This window comes from Mytilus galloprovincialis, chromosome 14, assembly GCF_965363235.1.
Source record: "Mytilus galloprovincialis chromosome 14, xbMytGall1.hap1.1, whole genome shotgun sequence".
NCBI classification, from domain to species: Eukaryota; Metazoa; Mollusca; class Bivalvia; order Mytilida; family Mytilidae; genus Mytilus; species Mytilus galloprovincialis.
Window position 1 is genome coordinate 53,036,935 of NC_134851.1, and position 18,106 is coordinate 53,055,040.

The following is an 18,106-nucleotide window of genomic DNA, read 5'->3' on the forward strand; positions in this document are numbered from 1 at the left end:
GCTACACCAGCTAAGCCAGTTGGACCAATCAAATTCACCAATGTACTTGGTGATGAAGTGACCTTGAACTGGTCTCCTCCAAAGAAAGATGGAGGCTCACCAGTAACATCTTACAAACTTGAGATATCAGAAGATGGTAAAACATGGACACCACTTGATATTACTGATACGACCAAATATACAGCCAAGGGTCTTAAAGATGGGAAGAAATACTACTTCCGTGTATCAGCAATCAATGACGTCGGGGAAGGAGAGTTGTTGGTATCTGATGTAGTTGTACCAAAGAAACCAATTGGTAATTTACATATGCATCGTCCAAAAAATTGTATCTTTCTTTCATTTCAAGTTTGAAAAATCACTTTTTGAGTCACTTTTTTTTTAGTTTGATACAATTTGAGAATCACTTCTTTTTTAAAGTACTGTTAAATAAAAATTATTGCGAAGTTTTTATTAATGTGAATATTGATCGCAATAATAAAAACTCCCATTCTGATATCTGATAAATGTAACTGAAGCAGATTTTACTGAAATTGCAATAATTAATCTTACATTTTAGTGCATTGTTGAAAATTTGCAAAAATAAATAAGCGCAAAAATTTCTGAATTTTTCATTCATGATTTCTACTTGCAACTTGGATTTTTTTTTGGTCAAACAATATTTTGCAGATTTAAATATTTCTTTTAATTTTAGGAAAACCTTCACAACCAATGGGACCACTTGAAATGACTGATGTCACAAAAGATTCAGTCACACTTCACTGGTCACCTCCAAAAGAAGATGGTGGAAGTCCAATCACTTCCTACGTCATTGAAAAACAAGACAAAAAACGCAAGACATGGACACCTGTTAAAAAAGTTGACGGTGAAACCAATCAGCTTAGAGTAGACAAATTACAGGAGGGAGCAGAATATATGTTCCGTGTACGTGCTGAAAATAAATCAGGACTTGGAGAGCCATTAGAAGCTGATAAAACTGTACTGCCAAAGAGTCCATTCTGTGAGTTCGTCCACTTTTTTGCTAAATTCTGTATTTTTCACTATGGAAATAGAAAGACATGATATTATATTATATCATTATCAAATTTCTACTTATGACATGTGATTTAAATTAATAAATTATAGTCAGTAAGTTTTTGAATGCACATGTAAAAATGAACATGAATTTGTGAAAGATGTAAAAGATGTTTTTGTTATAAAACAAATTTCTCCAATCTTTAATATTCACATGGATAATTATCATATGAGATATTTTGTGTTACAGCAAAGCCATTAGCACCACTTGGACCAATAACGATCAGTAATGTCACTGAGAGTTCTGCTGACATCGAATGGCAGGCACCTGAACAAGATGGTGGTGCTCCAATTGAAAAATACCAGATTGAATACCGACCAGCCAATAGGTCAACATGGACAAAGACTGGAACTGTAGATGGAAACACTTACAAGTTCAATGTTAAAGATCTAAAGGAAGGTCAAGATTATTACTTCAGAGTCACAGCTATCAACAGTGAAGGATCTGGTTCCCCATTGGAATCAGCTGACATGGCTAAACCAAGAAAAATTATTGGTATGTTTATAGATAGTCATTAATTAAATGGTGTATGATGTAATTTAAGGTTAAATTTGGCTTTTAATCATACCAATATAAAGGAATATTGTAACCTTAAAGGGGCACTAGCTGCCAAATTCATGTTGACTCAAAATTCTAATATATTGTTTATAACAATGTAAAACATTTTTCCAAACTATCAAAAGTATGAAAAAAAACACAATTTACAAGACATGGTCTCAATAAGATGTAGCTTTGTTTCGTAAGAATTTTAGCCAAGACACCCTCTAATTAACTATTGAGTTGACCTTCTATGACCATATAAGCGATGTAAACATAAACATAGATATAAAAAGATTAAACAACCTGTGCAATTAGATCTGTTAAATTTTGTTTATAAATTATAAATTTATGTTTATCGTTGTTTTTACCTTTACAAGAAAGATTTTTTGTGGATTGAATTAGTTTATTTACCTTTGTTTCACTTTCAATGTTGACAATCTTTTCCTTTAAATAACCATACACGGGCAATGCATGCGTATTCTATCTCTTTCTACGGGGTTAAATTGGAGTTCACATGAATACATGATTTAATGAGGTCGAGTTTTTCACTTGCAAGTGAATAATTCATTATCAATGTTTATTAGCTTTATTTGACAAAATTGAACCATTTCAATTGATAAAAGCAAATTATTATTTCACTATTTCACTTTTATTAATAATTGAACAAAAAAAAATCATACTTTAGATTTTTTATATATCTTGTAGCTAGTGCCCCTTTAAGACAAAAAAATATACTCAACTCAATTTCGTATGCTTTATTCATGACAAAAAAATAATAAAGTGTGTACTTTAAAAAATTGTATGTAAATGAAAAATGAAAATTAATTCAAAGTTATGATTAGAATTTGAAGTCCTGGCAGTTATTGAGAAATATGGAACAAATGTCATATTTCACTTGAAAGTCGTTAGTTTGATCAGATGTAACACACTTGTAAAAAACTTTTAAAATTTCTTTCTCACAGTACATTCCTTTCAGTTAAAATAAAATTTCAAAACATTTAAATGATAAAACTATTGTTTTGTTTGACAGAAAAACCAGGTCCACCAGAAAAACTGACAACTGCCAAAGTAGGTCCAGACTTTGTTACACTGGACTGGACACCACCAACAAAAACAGGAGGTGAAAAGATCAAAGGCTACATTGTCAAGATGAAGGAGGGACCATCAGATGAGTGGACCACTGTAGCTACAGTAAAACCATTTGATAATAGCTACAAGGTTGCCAACTTGAAAGATGGAGTTGAGTACACCTTTGCTGTAGCAGCTGAGAACTCTGTAGGTCTTGGTGATATTTGTCAGCTTGATTCTACAGTAGTTCCCAAGAAACCTGCAGGTATGGTATCAAACAACCTAATGCTATTGACCTATTTTTTAATTGCACTAAAAGGGAGTTGACATTCAACAGTACACTATCACATTAGGTAACATTTTAAAAGGTTTTTTAATTTTTTTTTTTTTTAAATTTAATTTTTTTAATTTTTTTTTAGTTTACAATTTTATGTGTACAATTATGTGGAAAGTAATTAATAGATATTAATAGTTAAAACTCCAATAAACAAAGTGCAGCAGTTAATCTTTTTCCCAGGTTTTAGAAAGCACTTGAAATTGTATCTTTTGTTTGTTTATCAGGTCCACCAGAAAAACCACTTGGACCATTAGCTACATCAGACATCACTAAAACTTCTGTCAAGTTGTCATGGAAACCTCCATCTAAAGATGGTGGATCTCCACTGACTGGCTACGTCATTGAGAAGAAGGAAGGCAGACGTACGACCTGGTCCCTGTGTGACAAGATTGGTCCTGATGATACCACATACACAGTAAAGAACTTGACAGAGGGAACAGATTACATGTTCCATGTCATAGCAGAAAACAAACTTGGCAGAAGTCCAGCTCTAGAGACAGACAAAACAGTTGTTCCTAAGAGTGAATTTGGTAAATAACATTAGTTTGTAATGAATCTGTTTTTTTGAAACATTTAATTTTGGTCATTTTATGATTTTAAAATCCAATATGTGTAGTCTAAAAAAATCTCCATTTCATATTTTTTAAGGGTAGGGCATTTTTAAGCTCATTTATGTCAAATTATGTGTTGCAAATTAGGAAAGTATACAACTGTCTATCTTGCTGTAAAATTTGTTTTGATTCTTATCCCTCCTTTGCTTTCAAATATTAGCCATGAAAGTTCCGGATGAAGGTAAATCCAGAAAAAAGTTTCAACACATTATGAAATTGAACCGGAAACACACCATATCAGTCTTTTTATTGTAACTGGAGAGCATGATTCTTCTTACAAATTCATCTTGGTCTCCAGATGGACTCAAAATTCGGGAACTCTGTGTTACAAGGCAGCCTTTAAATTTTAACCAATTGAGCTAAAGAAGTACTTCCTTAGCTCAACCACTTATGGCTAACTAAGTATCTACCACATTTACTAAGGGAAGCAATCCCGTCACATTATGTATAAAATACTGCAATATTTTTTATTTCATAGCTGGAAGTAGGCATACCTTCATATAAATCAAATTTAACAAATATCAATACTATATTTAATAGACAAACCAGGCAAACCAGTAGGTCCATTAGAATTCTCTGACATAACCAAGGATTCAGTCACACTATCATGGAGCCCACCAACCAAGGATGGTGGACTACCAATAACTAGTTACATCATAGAGGCCAAAGACTCTAAACGTACAACATGGTCCAAATGTGGAGATGTCAGTGCAGAAGAGACCATCTTTGTTGCTGACAAACTTTTGGAAGGTGGTGACTATTACTTCAGGGTTTCAGCTGTCAATGATGAAGGACCTGGAGTTCCATTGGAATCAGTCAAATCTGTCAGACCTCAAAAACAACTAGGTCAGATATCCTTTATATAATTTTGATATACCATGTTCAAAATGGCATTTATTATATTAAATTATTAATAACATAACTTTACTTATAACTATACATAAATCAAAGGAGAGGGATAAATATCAATGAGATAACAGTTTTTAGAAATAAACAAGTTTCTGTACAACAAATCTAAGATGTAGATAAAATTATTAAACTATCAAAGATCAACCATCAACATTAAATTTTAAAAATGTGCATAAGTGGGATAACTTTGGAATTAAAGGTCTCCATTTAGGACAAGTTTTCTATGAAATCCACTTTTTCTCTGCTCTTAAATTGTCTGATAAAAAACACCTCTGCTTCTTCTATAAAGATATAGGAAGATGTGGTGTGAGTGCCAATGAGACAACTCTCCATCCAAATAACAATTTAAATTTTTTTTGAATTGTAGAAAAGTACTTGAGATTTCTTTTTTGTGTGGATTTTTAAACCAAATAAAAAACAGAAATATAAATCTATGATTTATTTGCAGAAGCACCACAAGCACCAGAAAATTTGAAGATTAAAAGCAAGAACACTGACAAGGTCACCTTGGAATGGAAAGCACCAAAGGACATTGGTGGATCAAAGGTCACTGGATACCAGATATTCATGAAAGAAGATGATTCTGAAGACTGGAAAAAGATTGGAAGTGTCGGTTCATTTGACCAATCCTACACAGCCAAAAATCTGAAAACAGACAAACCTTACAAGTTTGCAGTTTCTGCAGAAAACAAAATTGGCCAAGGACAACTTGCTGAGCTAGAGACTCCAGTCACTCTACACAAGAAACCAGGTATGTATTACTATGGAATTTGTCTGATGGATATTTTTACACTTTCCTGCAAATATTAAAATGGTATGAGAAAATAAATGTAAAATCATCTGCAAGATGCATGTTACCTTTATAATAACAGATATTTTTGTAATTACAATATATTTTCCCATGAACATTTGCTGGTGAATTTTTACCTATTTAACACAAACATTTTAAACTGCATCAAATGTTCGAAATTCAATTCAGGTTGGATTTCAATGAAGATAATAGTTTAAAATGAGCTTACATTTTAAGAAAGATAAATAGAAAACATGATTTAGAATTATAATTTTTTGAAATAACTTAAAACTAAAACACCTCTTTTTAACTCCTTGTATCAATGTTAAATATGATTTAAATTTTTAGAAAAACCGTCAGCACCACAAGGACCAATCAAATTCTCTGATATAACTAAGACATCTGTCACATTGTCATGGCAACCACCAAAGGATGATGGCGGATCACCTATCACAGTATACCATATAGAAATGAAGGAAGTAAGAGACCGAACCTGGTCGAAGGTTGACAAGATCCAACCAGATATAACAACCTACTGTGCACAGAGATTAAAGACCAATGCAGAATATGTGTTCAGAGTAATGGCGGTTAATGAAGTAGGAGTTTCTGAACCAATTACTTCAGAAACTGTTATTCCCAAGAGTGCTTTTGGTAAACACACTTTTTTTCTTCTTTTTTTTCTGCATACAATTGAATAATTGAGGAATTCATTAAAATGAAAGGGAATAACATTAAGAATTTTAAAATTACAACTATTTTGTGTGTTGTTTGTTGTTTTTCTTTATTTTTCAAAATGCACATTTTACAGTTCAAATTAAAACTGCTGTGCATAGAAAATTAATATATTTTCAAAATGTTTCTTTTCATTGTCATTTCCTCATACTGCATTAGCCATACTGTTTGAATCAGATTTTGTTGTTGAGTACTATTAATCACTTTTATCCAGCAAAACATTATGACTTAAAATGTTTTTATTCAGACAAACCAAGTGCACCTGAAGGTCCATTTGAGGTTGCAGATCTAACAGAAAAATCTGCCATGTTGTCATGGAAACCACCAAAATCAGATGGAGGCTTGCCTCTTTCTGGATACATAATTGAAAGGAAAGACAACAAACGTCCTAACTGGGTCAAAGTTGACAAAGTTTCACCTGAGACAACAGCGTACAAAGCAAACAACATGTTGGAAGGAAACACGTATACATACCGTGTTCTGGCTGAGAATGAAGAAGGCGTTGGTCCAGCATTGGAAACAAGAGAATCCATCAAACCAACAAAACAAGCAGGTAAGTTGTGTATTAATCAAGGTAGATAACTCCTTCATAATCTATCAAAAAAAATGTATGTCAAATATTAGTAAATATAAAAAGAAGATTTGGTATGATTGCAAATGAGACATCATCACAAGAGACCAAATGACACAGAAATAAACACCTTAAGTCACTGTACAGCCGTCAACAGTTAGCAAAGCCATAAACATGGCCCTGAAATGAGAAATGTAAGGCTAGAAATGCTATCAATAAAGAAAATACATGGATAATTAAAGTAATCTAAAATTGAAAATGTTTTCCTATGCATTTAAACCTGAAATAATCTTATAATTTTAACAGCTGTTCCAGAATCACCAAGAGGACCACTCAAAGTATCCAACATCACACCAAAATCATGTGACCTTACATGGAAGTCACCTGACAATGATGGCGGAGCACCAGTTGTTGAGTTTGTTATTGAATCGTCAACAAATGGTGAGGACTGGGTCCCAGTTGGAAAAGTAGATAAATTTAGCAACACTTTCACTGTTAAAGAACTTGAGGATGGTAAAAAGTATATCTTCAGAGTTTGTGCTGTTAACAAAGTTGGACCAAGTAAACCTCTGACTTCAGATTCAGTTAAAATACAAAAAGCACCATCAGTTCCTGAAAAACCAGAAGGACCACTAGAAGTCACAAACATTAATAAGGATTCCATGACATTGTCATGGCAACCACCAACATCAGATGGAAATTCACCAATTACTGGTTACATCATTGAAAAACGTGAACCATCAAGAAACTTATGGTCCCCAGTGAAACGTGTCAGTGGAGATGTGACATCTTGTGTTGCTGACAAACTCCAGGAAGGAAAAGAATATATCTACAGAGTCACAGCCGAGAACAAAGTGGGTCAGAGTAAACCACTGGAATCTGACAAACCTCATAAAGCCAAGAGTCCTTATGGTAGGTCACAACAATGGACATAGATCTAGCAGCTGATAAATTGAATATCAAATATTGATTTTAGAAACTATTGGTCTAGTAGCTTACTCAAATGAGAACTTGATAAGGCAGTTTACTAAGCTGAACTTAGAACTAAAACATACAAAAACATGATTTTAATAAATAAACAGATGCTTTTTGAAGTGGTTACAATTGTTATACAAATTATAGCACTGGTTTAAAGAGAAAAAACATAAGAATCAAAAGGTGTTTATTCAGTTATCATTTTCAAACTTTTTTCAGACAAACCATCAGCACCTGAAGGCCCAATAGAGGTCACTGATGTAACAGAGAAATCTGCTGTATTGTCATGGAAACCACCAAAGAGTGATGGTGGATCACCACTAACAGCTTACATTATTGAAGGTCGTGAAGCCAGACGGTCAACATTTAAAAAAGTTGGAGAAGTTTCACCAACATCAACAGAATTTACTGTCAGAGATCTGGCACTAGGAAATGAATATATCTACCAAATCATTGCTGTAAACAAAGAAGGACAAAGTCCACCATTACAGACCAAAGACAACATTAAACCAACAAAGAAAATATGTATGTTAATTTGATATTATTTAGTCTTGCACTTTGAGAATATTACCCAAAAATATGGAGAAAAGTTTGGGTAACTGATATTTACTTATAATATAAAAGCTCTTCTGAGAACAAATCAATATGACTATAAATATTTGAAAATGAAAAAAAACAACAACAAAAATCCCCTTCTTCTATTCCAGAATATACATATTGATACAGCTTATTTACTTACTATACTCACAGGTAGTTTTGTATAGGGAAATACAGAAATCTTTTTTTTACACATGTTTTATTTTACACATGTTTTAATTTTACACATGTTTTATTTTACACAGCAACCCCAGGAGCACCCAACTTTGTCAAAGTCACTAAAACTGGAAAGGACTTTGCTGATCTTGAATGGAGTAAACCTAAATCAGATGGAAACTCTAAGATCACCAACTATCACATCAGAATGGCCAAAGGTCAACCAGACAACTGGACAGATGTGGCTAAAGTCAACAGTTATGATACACACTTTACTGCCAAAGATCTTGATGAAGGTGTAGATTACTACTTTGCTGTTGCAGCTGAAAATGAGGCTGGAATTGGAAAACAAGTTGAAACTGACCAATCAGTTAAACCCAGTAAACCTAAAGGTATATATTAGTGTTAATTATGATTCTATTCTTCAAAAGTTATTTGGAAATTGAAACTTAATATATCACATGAATAATAAGGCATTTGCCATTTATCAAATTAACTTCAATTTTATGATATACTCTTCTATATTTCTAGTTTTGGTGATGATTCAAAACCTATGCATTATCAAGATACCCTTGTATTCATCATTTTGCTTAAAATTGAAAATTTGAAATGCTTTAACTGTTAATATTAGTTTACCCATAGGACAGTGAAAAATCTCAAACATTACATGACTTAGAATTCATCATTATTGGGTGAAGCAATTAGTATTTCAAAGCAAATGAAATATGTGTTTTAATGAATAATTTATTAATATTGTGACCTTGGTGACTATTTTAGAAAAGCCAGATGTACCAGAAGCTCCATTAGAAGCTACTGACATATCAAAAGATACAGTAACATTGTCATGGAAACCAAGTCCCAAAGATGGTGGATCACCAATAACAGCCTATATTGTGGAAAGCCGTGACAGTTGGAAAGCTAAATGGGTGCCAGCAGGAAAAACCGAAGCTGACACTTGTACCTTTACTGTCAATAAACTGAAGGAAAAACAAGAATACTACTTTAGAGTCTGTGCTGAAAATGCTGTCGGAAAATCTGACTATCTTGAAACACCTAAAGCCATTACACCAAAGAGTAAATTTGGTAAGTTGTAGTGGATTTATACAACGAGTATATTTAGACATGATAAAAAATTTAAGAGCTAATTTGAAATATTGATTTTATTATTTTATATCAAATACTTAAAAAAATTCATGCTGTGTGCCACCTGTGCTTAGAACCTGAAAATTTAAATAAGATAGTTATCAATCATACAATTACAGTTGATATGTTTATTTTTTCCTGCCCAGATTTGTTCCCATAATTTCTCATGCAAATCTTAATATTCTTTTTTCATTAAGAAAATAAGTAGTATAAAGAGACTTTTTTTCAGACAAACCAAGAGCACCTGAAGGTCCTTTAAATGTATCAGATTTAACAGAAAAATCTGCTGTGTTGTCATGGAAACCACCAAAATCAGATGGAGGCTTGCCTCTTTCTGGTTACATTATTGAAAGGAAAGACAACAAACGTTCTAACTGGGTCAAAGTTGACAAAGTTTCACCTGAGACAACAACTTACAAAGAGAACAACATGTTGGAAGGAAACACGTACACATACCGTGTTCTGGCTGAGAATAAGGAAGGAATAAGTCCTGCACTTGAAACAAAGGAATCCATAAAACCCACCAAACAAGCAGGTAAATAAAAGTACTATCTTTTTTTTATGCCTGAATTTGTTGAAGAAGGCTTTACTTTTCAAATTATAAAAATAGAAATATTTTCTTGAAATTGACCAAAGTAAATGTGCATGACAGCTACAATACACAACATCAAAAGACATCCATAGCCCTTACTGAAAAAAAGCCCTGCGGCAAACTTGCCGCAACCATTTTACCATGCAAATGAGGTTTGCAGCAAGCTTGCTGCAAACATAATTATGCAAATTAGATTTGCCACAAGCTTGCGGCAATTGTTTGTTGCAAACTTGCGGCAAACGTGTAGGAACTACACATATACTAATGTGATGTGTGAAGACACATTCAATTTATTTCTTTAAAAAATTACACAGCAACATTTTTAAAAAGTCAATTCCTGTCTTTATACAAACTGTCATTGGAAGATTTCTTGCAAACTCATGAGATTTAAGGAAAAACATACATGCATTTGAGTTTTGAAAAAGGGGCAGGAGTCATTCTCAAATGACATAATATACCTGTATTAAAAAATGAACAAGGTAAAATCTCAAATGTGTATTGAGACTATAAAGCTAGGTAATAATTGCATTACAAAATTTAACTTTAAATCTTAATGAACATGATCATGATGGTGCAGTACATCAGTTACAAATTCAACTTATAATGGCTTAAGTTTTTCAATAACACATACATGTATATATAGTTGCTTACTTAATTATGTATGATGATAACATTAATTATTTCATTAAAACATGAAGTTCTATGAATCATTTGTACTTACAAAATTACATACTGATTATCCAATATTATTGAACCAAAATGCCTCCTTGATCTCTTATATGTGAAATGCATTTCCAAACACAACCAACATGACCTAGCCACAATTTCAAATTGTTAGCATCCAGGAAGTGCCGACTAGGCATGCCCAGTCAATATTGTATAATTCCTGCAATGTTCTGGCAAACATATAGAATGGTCAAAGTTTTCTGCAATCTTGCGGCAAACATATAGAATGGTCAAAGTTTTCTGCAAACTTGCGGCAAACATTCTTTATTATTTTAAACTTTCTGGCAATCTTACAGCAAACACTGATGTTTCTTCAAACTTGCCACAAGCTTGCAGCAATGTTTGCCAGGAGGTTTGCAGCTAGCGGCAAAGATCTGCAAACACTATTTTCTGTGTTCCTGCAAACTTTTGATTGCCGCAAGCTTGCAGCAAGGCTGCTGCAAGTTAGTGGCAAACAATTCAGTTTCATAAGGGAGGTTAACATACTGTTTCATTTACAGTGACTTGACTGATAGTGTTGCTATCCAACAATTGCAATTCATTCAAAATTTTGACTAAATTGCAATTTGTTTTATTAAACCAAATTGTTCAACTGGTCAGAAATTTGAACAAATTGTTCAGTCAAAATGTGAAAGTGCAAGGTGATAAAATAAATCATACTTACAATCCTATAAGACTTTAACTCCACTGTGTTGATGTTATTTTTAAATTAGTTTATCAATCTGTATAGTTATATATAGCTATTACCATACTAAAGGTGAACTGTTTTATTTGTAATTGCTATAAAAATGTCCAAACTAAGCTTTTATATAGTTTTTCTTTCAAAATGTATTCTATATTCATAAGAATCACACAGTATATGAATAAAAACATCATATTCAGTAAAATAATTTGTAAAATTGCAATATATTTGTAGGAAGGGGAGATAATCTTTTTTGGTTTCAAAAAGTCTTTATTCAAAAGAATAGTATTTTAGGTTATTTCCCAAAGGAAACTTATCAATAGCATATTGTTATTTCACATATAGTTTACTGAATATATGATGTATTATTTTAAATGATATATGATTCTTATAAATATAAAATCCTTTTCGAAAGAAAAACTATATAAAAGCTTAGTTTGGACATTTTTATAGCAATTCAAAATAAAATAGTTGACCTTTAGTATGGTAATGGCTATAATATAACATATATGATATAATATAATTATACCAATTGCAACTCATTCAAAATTTTGACCAAATTGCAATTTGTTTTATTAATCCAAATTGTTCAGCTGGTCAAAAATTTGAACAAATTGTTCAGTCAAAATGTGAAAGTGCAAGGTGATAAAATAAAATATACTTACAATCCTATAAGCCTTTAACTCCACTGTATTGATATATTATATCATATATGTTATATTATAGCCATTACCATACTAAAGGTCAACTATTTTATTTTGAATTGCTATAAAAATGTCCAAACTAAGCTTTTATATAGTTTTTCTTTCGAAAAGGATTTTATATTTATAAGAATCATATATCATTTAAAATAATACATCATATATTCAGTAAACTATATGTGAAATAACAATATGCTATTGATAAGTTTCCTTGGGGAAATAACCTAAAATACTATTCTTTTGAATAAAGACTTTTTGAAACCAAAAAAGATTATCTCCCCTTCCTACAAATATATTGCAATTTTACAAATTATTTTACTGAATATGATGTTTTTATTCATATACTGTGTGATTCTTATGAATATAGAATACATTTTGAAAGAAAAACTATATAAAAGCTTAGTTTGGACATTTTTATAGCAATTACAAATAAAACAGTTCACCTTTAGTATGGTAATAGCTATATATAACTATACAGATTGATAAACTAATTTAAAAATAACATCAACACAGTGGAGTTAAAGTCTTATAGGATTGTAAGTATGATTTATTTTATCACCTTGCACTTTCACATTTTGACTGAACAATTTGTTCAAATTTCTGACCAGTTGAACAATTTGGTTTAATAAAACAAATTGCAATTTGGTCAAAATTTTGAATGAATTGCAATTGTTGGATAGCAACACTATCAGTCAAGTCACTGTAATAGACAGATGATTAAAATAATTGCTTTTACTCCACAATCTTATTGAGAAAACAAATTATCAGAAAAAAATCAAACTTTTTAAATCTTGATAAGAGAAATTATTCTTATTGTCTATAAATGATATCTATTTGATAAGGAATATTCTGATAATAAAATATATTTATGTTTTTCTTATTAATTTCCATGAGTAAAACTGATTCATTGTTTAATGTTTATTTAAAGATACATACATTTTATGAAATAAAACATCTTTCATTTTTTACATTTTAACAGCTGTTCCAGAATCACCAAGAGGCCCACTGAAGGTCTCCAACATCAAACCAACATCATGTGACCTAACATGGAAGTCACCTGACAATGATGGTGGAGCGCCTATTGTTGAGTTTGTTATTGAATCTTCAACAAATGGAGAGGACTGGATCCCAGTTGGAAAAGTAAATAAATTTAGCAACACTTTCACTGTTAAAGAACTTGAGGATGGTAAACAGTACAGCTTCAGAGTTTGTGCTGTTAACAAAGTTGGACCAAGTAAACCTCTGACTTCAGATTCAGTTAAAATACAAAAAGCACCATCAGTTCCTGAAAAACCAGAAGGACCACTTGAAGTCACAAACATTAATAAGGATTCCATGACATTGTCATGGCAACCACCAACATCAGATGGAAATTTACCAATCACTGGTTACATCATTGAAAAACGTGAACCATCAAGAAACTTATGGTCCCCAGTGAAACGTGTCAGTGGAGATGTGACATCTTGTGTTGCTGACAAACTCCAGGAAGGAAAAGAATATATCTACAGAGTAACAGCAGAGAACAAAGTGGGTCAGAGTAAACCACTGGAATCTGACAAACCCCTCAAGGCCAAGAGTCCTTATGGTAAGTATTGCTATTAGACCCGAAGAGACTTATACTAAATGCTTAAATTTCTCAAAAAAAGAATATAAAGAAATTAAATGCCTGTACCAAGTCAGGCATATGACAACTGTTATCTATTCATTTGATGTGTTTCAGCTTTTGATTTTACCCTTTGCCAAGGGACTGTCTCTTTCTGTTTAGAGTTTTCCTCATAGTTATGTATTTTTACTATTTTACTTTTTCTTTTGTTGAAAGTATGCTTTTTAAACTATATATTTCGAACACAGGATAACAGTAATGGAAGATACAAATCTGTTTTCAGACAAACCATCAGCACCTGAAGGTCCAATAGAGATCACTGATGTAACAGAGAAATCTGCCGTATTGTCATGGAAACCACCAAAGAGTGATGGTGGATCACCACTAACAGCTTACATCATAGAAGGTCATGAAGCCAGACGGTCAACATTTAAAAAAGTGGGAGAAGTTTCACCAACATCCACAGAATTTACTGTCAGAGATCTGGCACTAGGAAATGAATATATCTACCAAGTCATTGCTGTAAACAAAGAAGGACAAAGTCCACCATTACAGACCAAAGACAAAGTCAAACCAACCAAAAAGATCAGTAAGTGTCTTCCATTATATATTGGCAAATAACATAATACAAAAGTTCTAATATACATAGGTTTTCAAAAACAAAATCTTCAAGGTCATACATTATAATGAATCATAAAAATAAGACCAATGGAAGTGGATATAACATTGACTATAGAAACTAGTTCAATATTTAATCATGGTTGGTCTTAGATTAAAGATACACATAATGAAATGCATGGTAAATATTTTGTTTATTATTACAGCTGTCCCAGAATCACCAAGAGGCCCACTGAAGGTCTCCAACATCAAACCAAAGTCATGTGACCTAACATGGAAGTCACCTTCACAAGATGGCGGAGCACCAATTGTTGAGTTTGTCATTGAATCTTCAACAAACGGTGAGGACTGGATCCCAGTTGGGAAAGTAGATAAATTTAGCAACACCTTCACTGTGAAAGAATTAGAGGATGGTAAACAGTATAGTTTCAGAGTTTCAGCTGTTAACAAAGTTGGACCAAGTAAACCTCTGACCTCAGAGGCTATTAAAATAGAAAAAGCAGCGACAACTTCAGAAAAACCTGAAAAACCAGAAAAACCAGAAACACCTGAAGGACCACTAGATGTCAAGGACATTCAGAAAGATTCAATGACATTGTCATGGCAACCACCAAAATCAGACGGAGGTTCACCAATCACAGGTTACATCATTGAGAAACGTGAACCCTCCAGAAACTTGTGGTCCCCAGTGAAACGTGTCAGTGGAGATGTGACATCTTGTGTTGCTGACAAACTCCAGGAAGGAAAAGAATATATCTACAGAGTAACAGCAGAGAACAAAGTGGGTCAGAGTAAACCACTGGAATCTGACAAACCTCTCAAGGCCAAGAGTCCTTATGGTATTTTTTTAATAATTATTTTAGATGATCATAATAACTGCATCCATATTTAAAAAAAAAGGAAATTTCCCTTAAAAGATAGTTTTCAAATGTAGCATGGATTTTGTAATAAATCATTTTAGTGTCAGATTTCAGATATTGCATTGATTAGTTAATTTATTATTTAAGTTATGTATTTACAAAGTATCATTTAAAACAAACCATAGAATATAACAAATTTTTTAACTTAAATTTACAGCAGTTTAAATCTTAACTGGTATTGTTAAAGATTTTTCTTTATTTAAGACAAACCATCAGCACCAGAAGGTCCAATAGAGGTCACTGACATTACTGAAAAATCTTTGTTATTGTCATGGAAACCACCTAAAAGTGACGGAGGTTCACCACTAACAGCCTACACCATAGAAGGTCGTGACACAAGACGATCAACATTTAAAAAAGTGGGAGAAGTTTCACCAACATCCACAGAATTTACTGTAAATGATTTGGTCCTTGGAAATGAATATGTCTTCCAAGTTATTGCTGTAAACAAAGAAGGACAAAGTCCACCATTACAGACCAAAGACAAAGTCAAACCAGTAAAAGAAATAAGTAGGTGTATTTATCTGAACCTGTTAAAAAAAATCAACATATAATGAAAAATTGCCCCCTTTTTCTGTGCTGTATGTTAAAAAACAAGTGAAAAAAACACAGATTCAAATTGCATGTAGGAAAACAGATGTATTAATTTATTTACAGAATTTTTTGCATTTTTTATATTTGATTTACACTTGCATATTTTCTAGTTCTTACTTTTGGGTGATATTGTAGTTAAATTTGGCTTATTGTGAAACACTGTTCAAAAGATTTGTTCATATTTTATCTTGACAAAAATTGAAGTCACTAAGTTTCAAATATGTATTGCTTGGCAACAATACTTATATATTAAATTATTGTGATGTGGATAATTTTACTTACTTTTACCTATATAATCTTAGGCAAACCAGGAGCACCAACTAAATTGAAAATCACAAAGTCTGGAGTTAATTTTGCCGACCTAGAATGGGGTAAACCTAAATCAGATGGAAACTCTAAGATTACTGCCTATCACATCAGAATGGCCAAAGGTCAACCAGACAACTGGACAGATGTAGCTAAAGTAAAAAATTATGATGAACACTACACTGTAAAAAATCTAGAGGAAGGTGCAGACTACTACTTTGCTGTGGCAGCTGAAAATGAGGCTGGAATTGGAAATCAAGTGGAAACTGGTGAAGCGATCAGACCAGCTAAACCAAAACGTAGGTTTCATTTTTGATTTATTGTTCCATTCTCAAAATAATTTCAAATATTTTCTTAGCAATTCAACACCATTTCAGATAATTTAAATTTAAATTATTTTGAAATCTGGATATAAAAAGAAAATCTAGAAAAATATCATTTCATAATGTCAAAGGGATGACATTAAATTAGTTTATAAGAAGATAGAACCTTTTGGTTCTACAATGTTCCTGATCAAATCTTCTACTAGAATTTAAATATTATTCATTTTTTTAGAAGAAACTCAAGTTCCAGATAAACATAATAAAGGTATGAAATAGTATAGAACAATTTTAGATAAATTTTAGCTTTAAAGAGTAGAGTATTTTTAGATCTTTAGCTTTAAAGCATACAATTTTTATAGAAAAGTAGCTTTAAAGAAAAAAATCATACAAGTAGTCTTAGTGCTGTAGCCAGTATTAAAAATTTATAATTTGATTGAAAAATCTGTGATGCTTTGATCTCTTAATAATTAGATAGAAATACAATGTCTTGAATTAAATGTTTGTCATGCCAGAAAAATAAGAGTTCTTTAAATCATAGATGGTTTGACATGTTATCTGTCAAGTAAATGCAGTTGGAATATTAATGTTTTTATTGGGAATCACTTCTTTGCTTTAGTAGATGAATTTGCAAACAGTTTCTTTACTAGTAGAACTAGGTATAAAGAAACAGTAAATGTATTTCAGTGTATCTTGCCCATCCATTCTTTATTTAGGTTTTTCTGAAAGTTTAAATAGGGTAGTATGAAAATAGAGATACATTTTTATCATATGTCTTTTGAATATTTGATAAAAAATGTAAAGATATATATTATACTTTGAGGTTTTGTCTTTGTTGCAGCTATAAGAGGTTTGGTCAAATTGCCAACAAGATCCCTTATTACAAGTTTAAAAATACTGTGCCATCTTTGATGTAAGAGTCAAATGACACTTTTCATAAATCCATATTTTGCTTAAATTAACAATTTTCTTTTTTTCAACTTTTTGTAAACTGCTTTTTATTTGTAGAAAAACCAGCAGCACCAAAAGGCCCACTAGAGGCTTCTGACATTTCAAAGAACAAAGTAACATTGTCATGGAAACCAAGCCCCAAAGATGGTGGCTCCCCAATCACAGCCTATATTATTGAAAGCCGTGAAAATAGAAGAGGAAAATGGCTGCCAGTAGGAAAATGTGAAGATGATACTTGTACATTTACTGTTGATAAACTGAAGGAAAAACAAGAATATTACTTCAGAGTCTGTGCTGAAAATATCGTCGGAAAATCTGACTACCTTGAAGCACCAAAAGCCATCACACCAAAGACCCCAGAAGGTAAGATCGCGTTCTGTTGGGTTATGTCTTGCTGTGTGAAAAGATTGTGTTTATGAGGAAGCAATGAATAAATTTTGTGCTAGCTGTAACGGGAATAAAAAAAAAAAATTTCAGCTGAGAGATACTTACAAAAAGGAAGTTGATTTGACAATCTGTTGATCTAACTAGATAATGTTTATTGATTGAAGTGTGTATTTTTTTCTAACTTTTAATAACTTAACTGTGTGAG

At 32.1% G+C, this 18,106-nt stretch overlaps 1 protein-coding gene across 22 annotated transcripts in view; it reads left to right on the forward strand.

The window, feature by feature from the left end:
* LOC143058355 (uncharacterized) overlaps window positions 1-18,106 on the forward strand; it is a 295,609-nt gene that overhangs the window by 234,560 nt on the left and 42,943 nt on the right. For 21 of the 22 annotated variants that reach the window (XM_076231837.1, XM_076231830.1, XM_076231829.1 and 18 more), the window contains 21 exons: window positions 2-295; window positions 692-997; window positions 1,262-1,567; window positions 2,643-2,945; window positions 3,242-3,547; window positions 4,169-4,474; window positions 4,986-5,288; window positions 5,676-5,978; window positions 6,307-6,612; window positions 6,937-7,542; window positions 7,825-8,130; window positions 8,448-8,750; window positions 9,136-9,441; window positions 9,731-10,036; window positions 13,182-13,787; window positions 14,089-14,394; window positions 14,630-15,262; window positions 15,548-15,853; window positions 16,240-16,542; window positions 16,799-16,831; window positions 17,572-17,877. In XM_076231837.1, coding sequence (XP_076087952.1) covers window positions 2-295; window positions 692-997; window positions 1,262-1,567; window positions 2,643-2,945; window positions 3,242-3,547; window positions 4,169-4,474; window positions 4,986-5,288; window positions 5,676-5,978; window positions 6,307-6,612; window positions 6,937-7,542; window positions 7,825-8,130; window positions 8,448-8,750; window positions 9,136-9,441; window positions 9,731-10,036; window positions 13,182-13,787; window positions 14,089-14,394; window positions 14,630-15,262; window positions 15,548-15,853; window positions 16,240-16,542; window positions 16,799-16,831; window positions 17,572-17,877 — 7,053 coding nt within the window. The remainder of the gene's footprint in view (window position 1; window positions 296-691; window positions 998-1,261; window positions 1,568-2,642; window positions 2,946-3,241; window positions 3,548-4,168; window positions 4,475-4,985; window positions 5,289-5,675; window positions 5,979-6,306; window positions 6,613-6,936; window positions 7,543-7,824; window positions 8,131-8,447; window positions 8,751-9,135; window positions 9,442-9,730; window positions 10,037-13,181; window positions 13,788-14,088; window positions 14,395-14,629; window positions 15,263-15,547; window positions 15,854-16,239; window positions 16,543-16,798; window positions 16,832-17,571; window positions 17,878-18,106) is intronic. The other variant, XM_076231834.1, reaches the window with a different exon arrangement.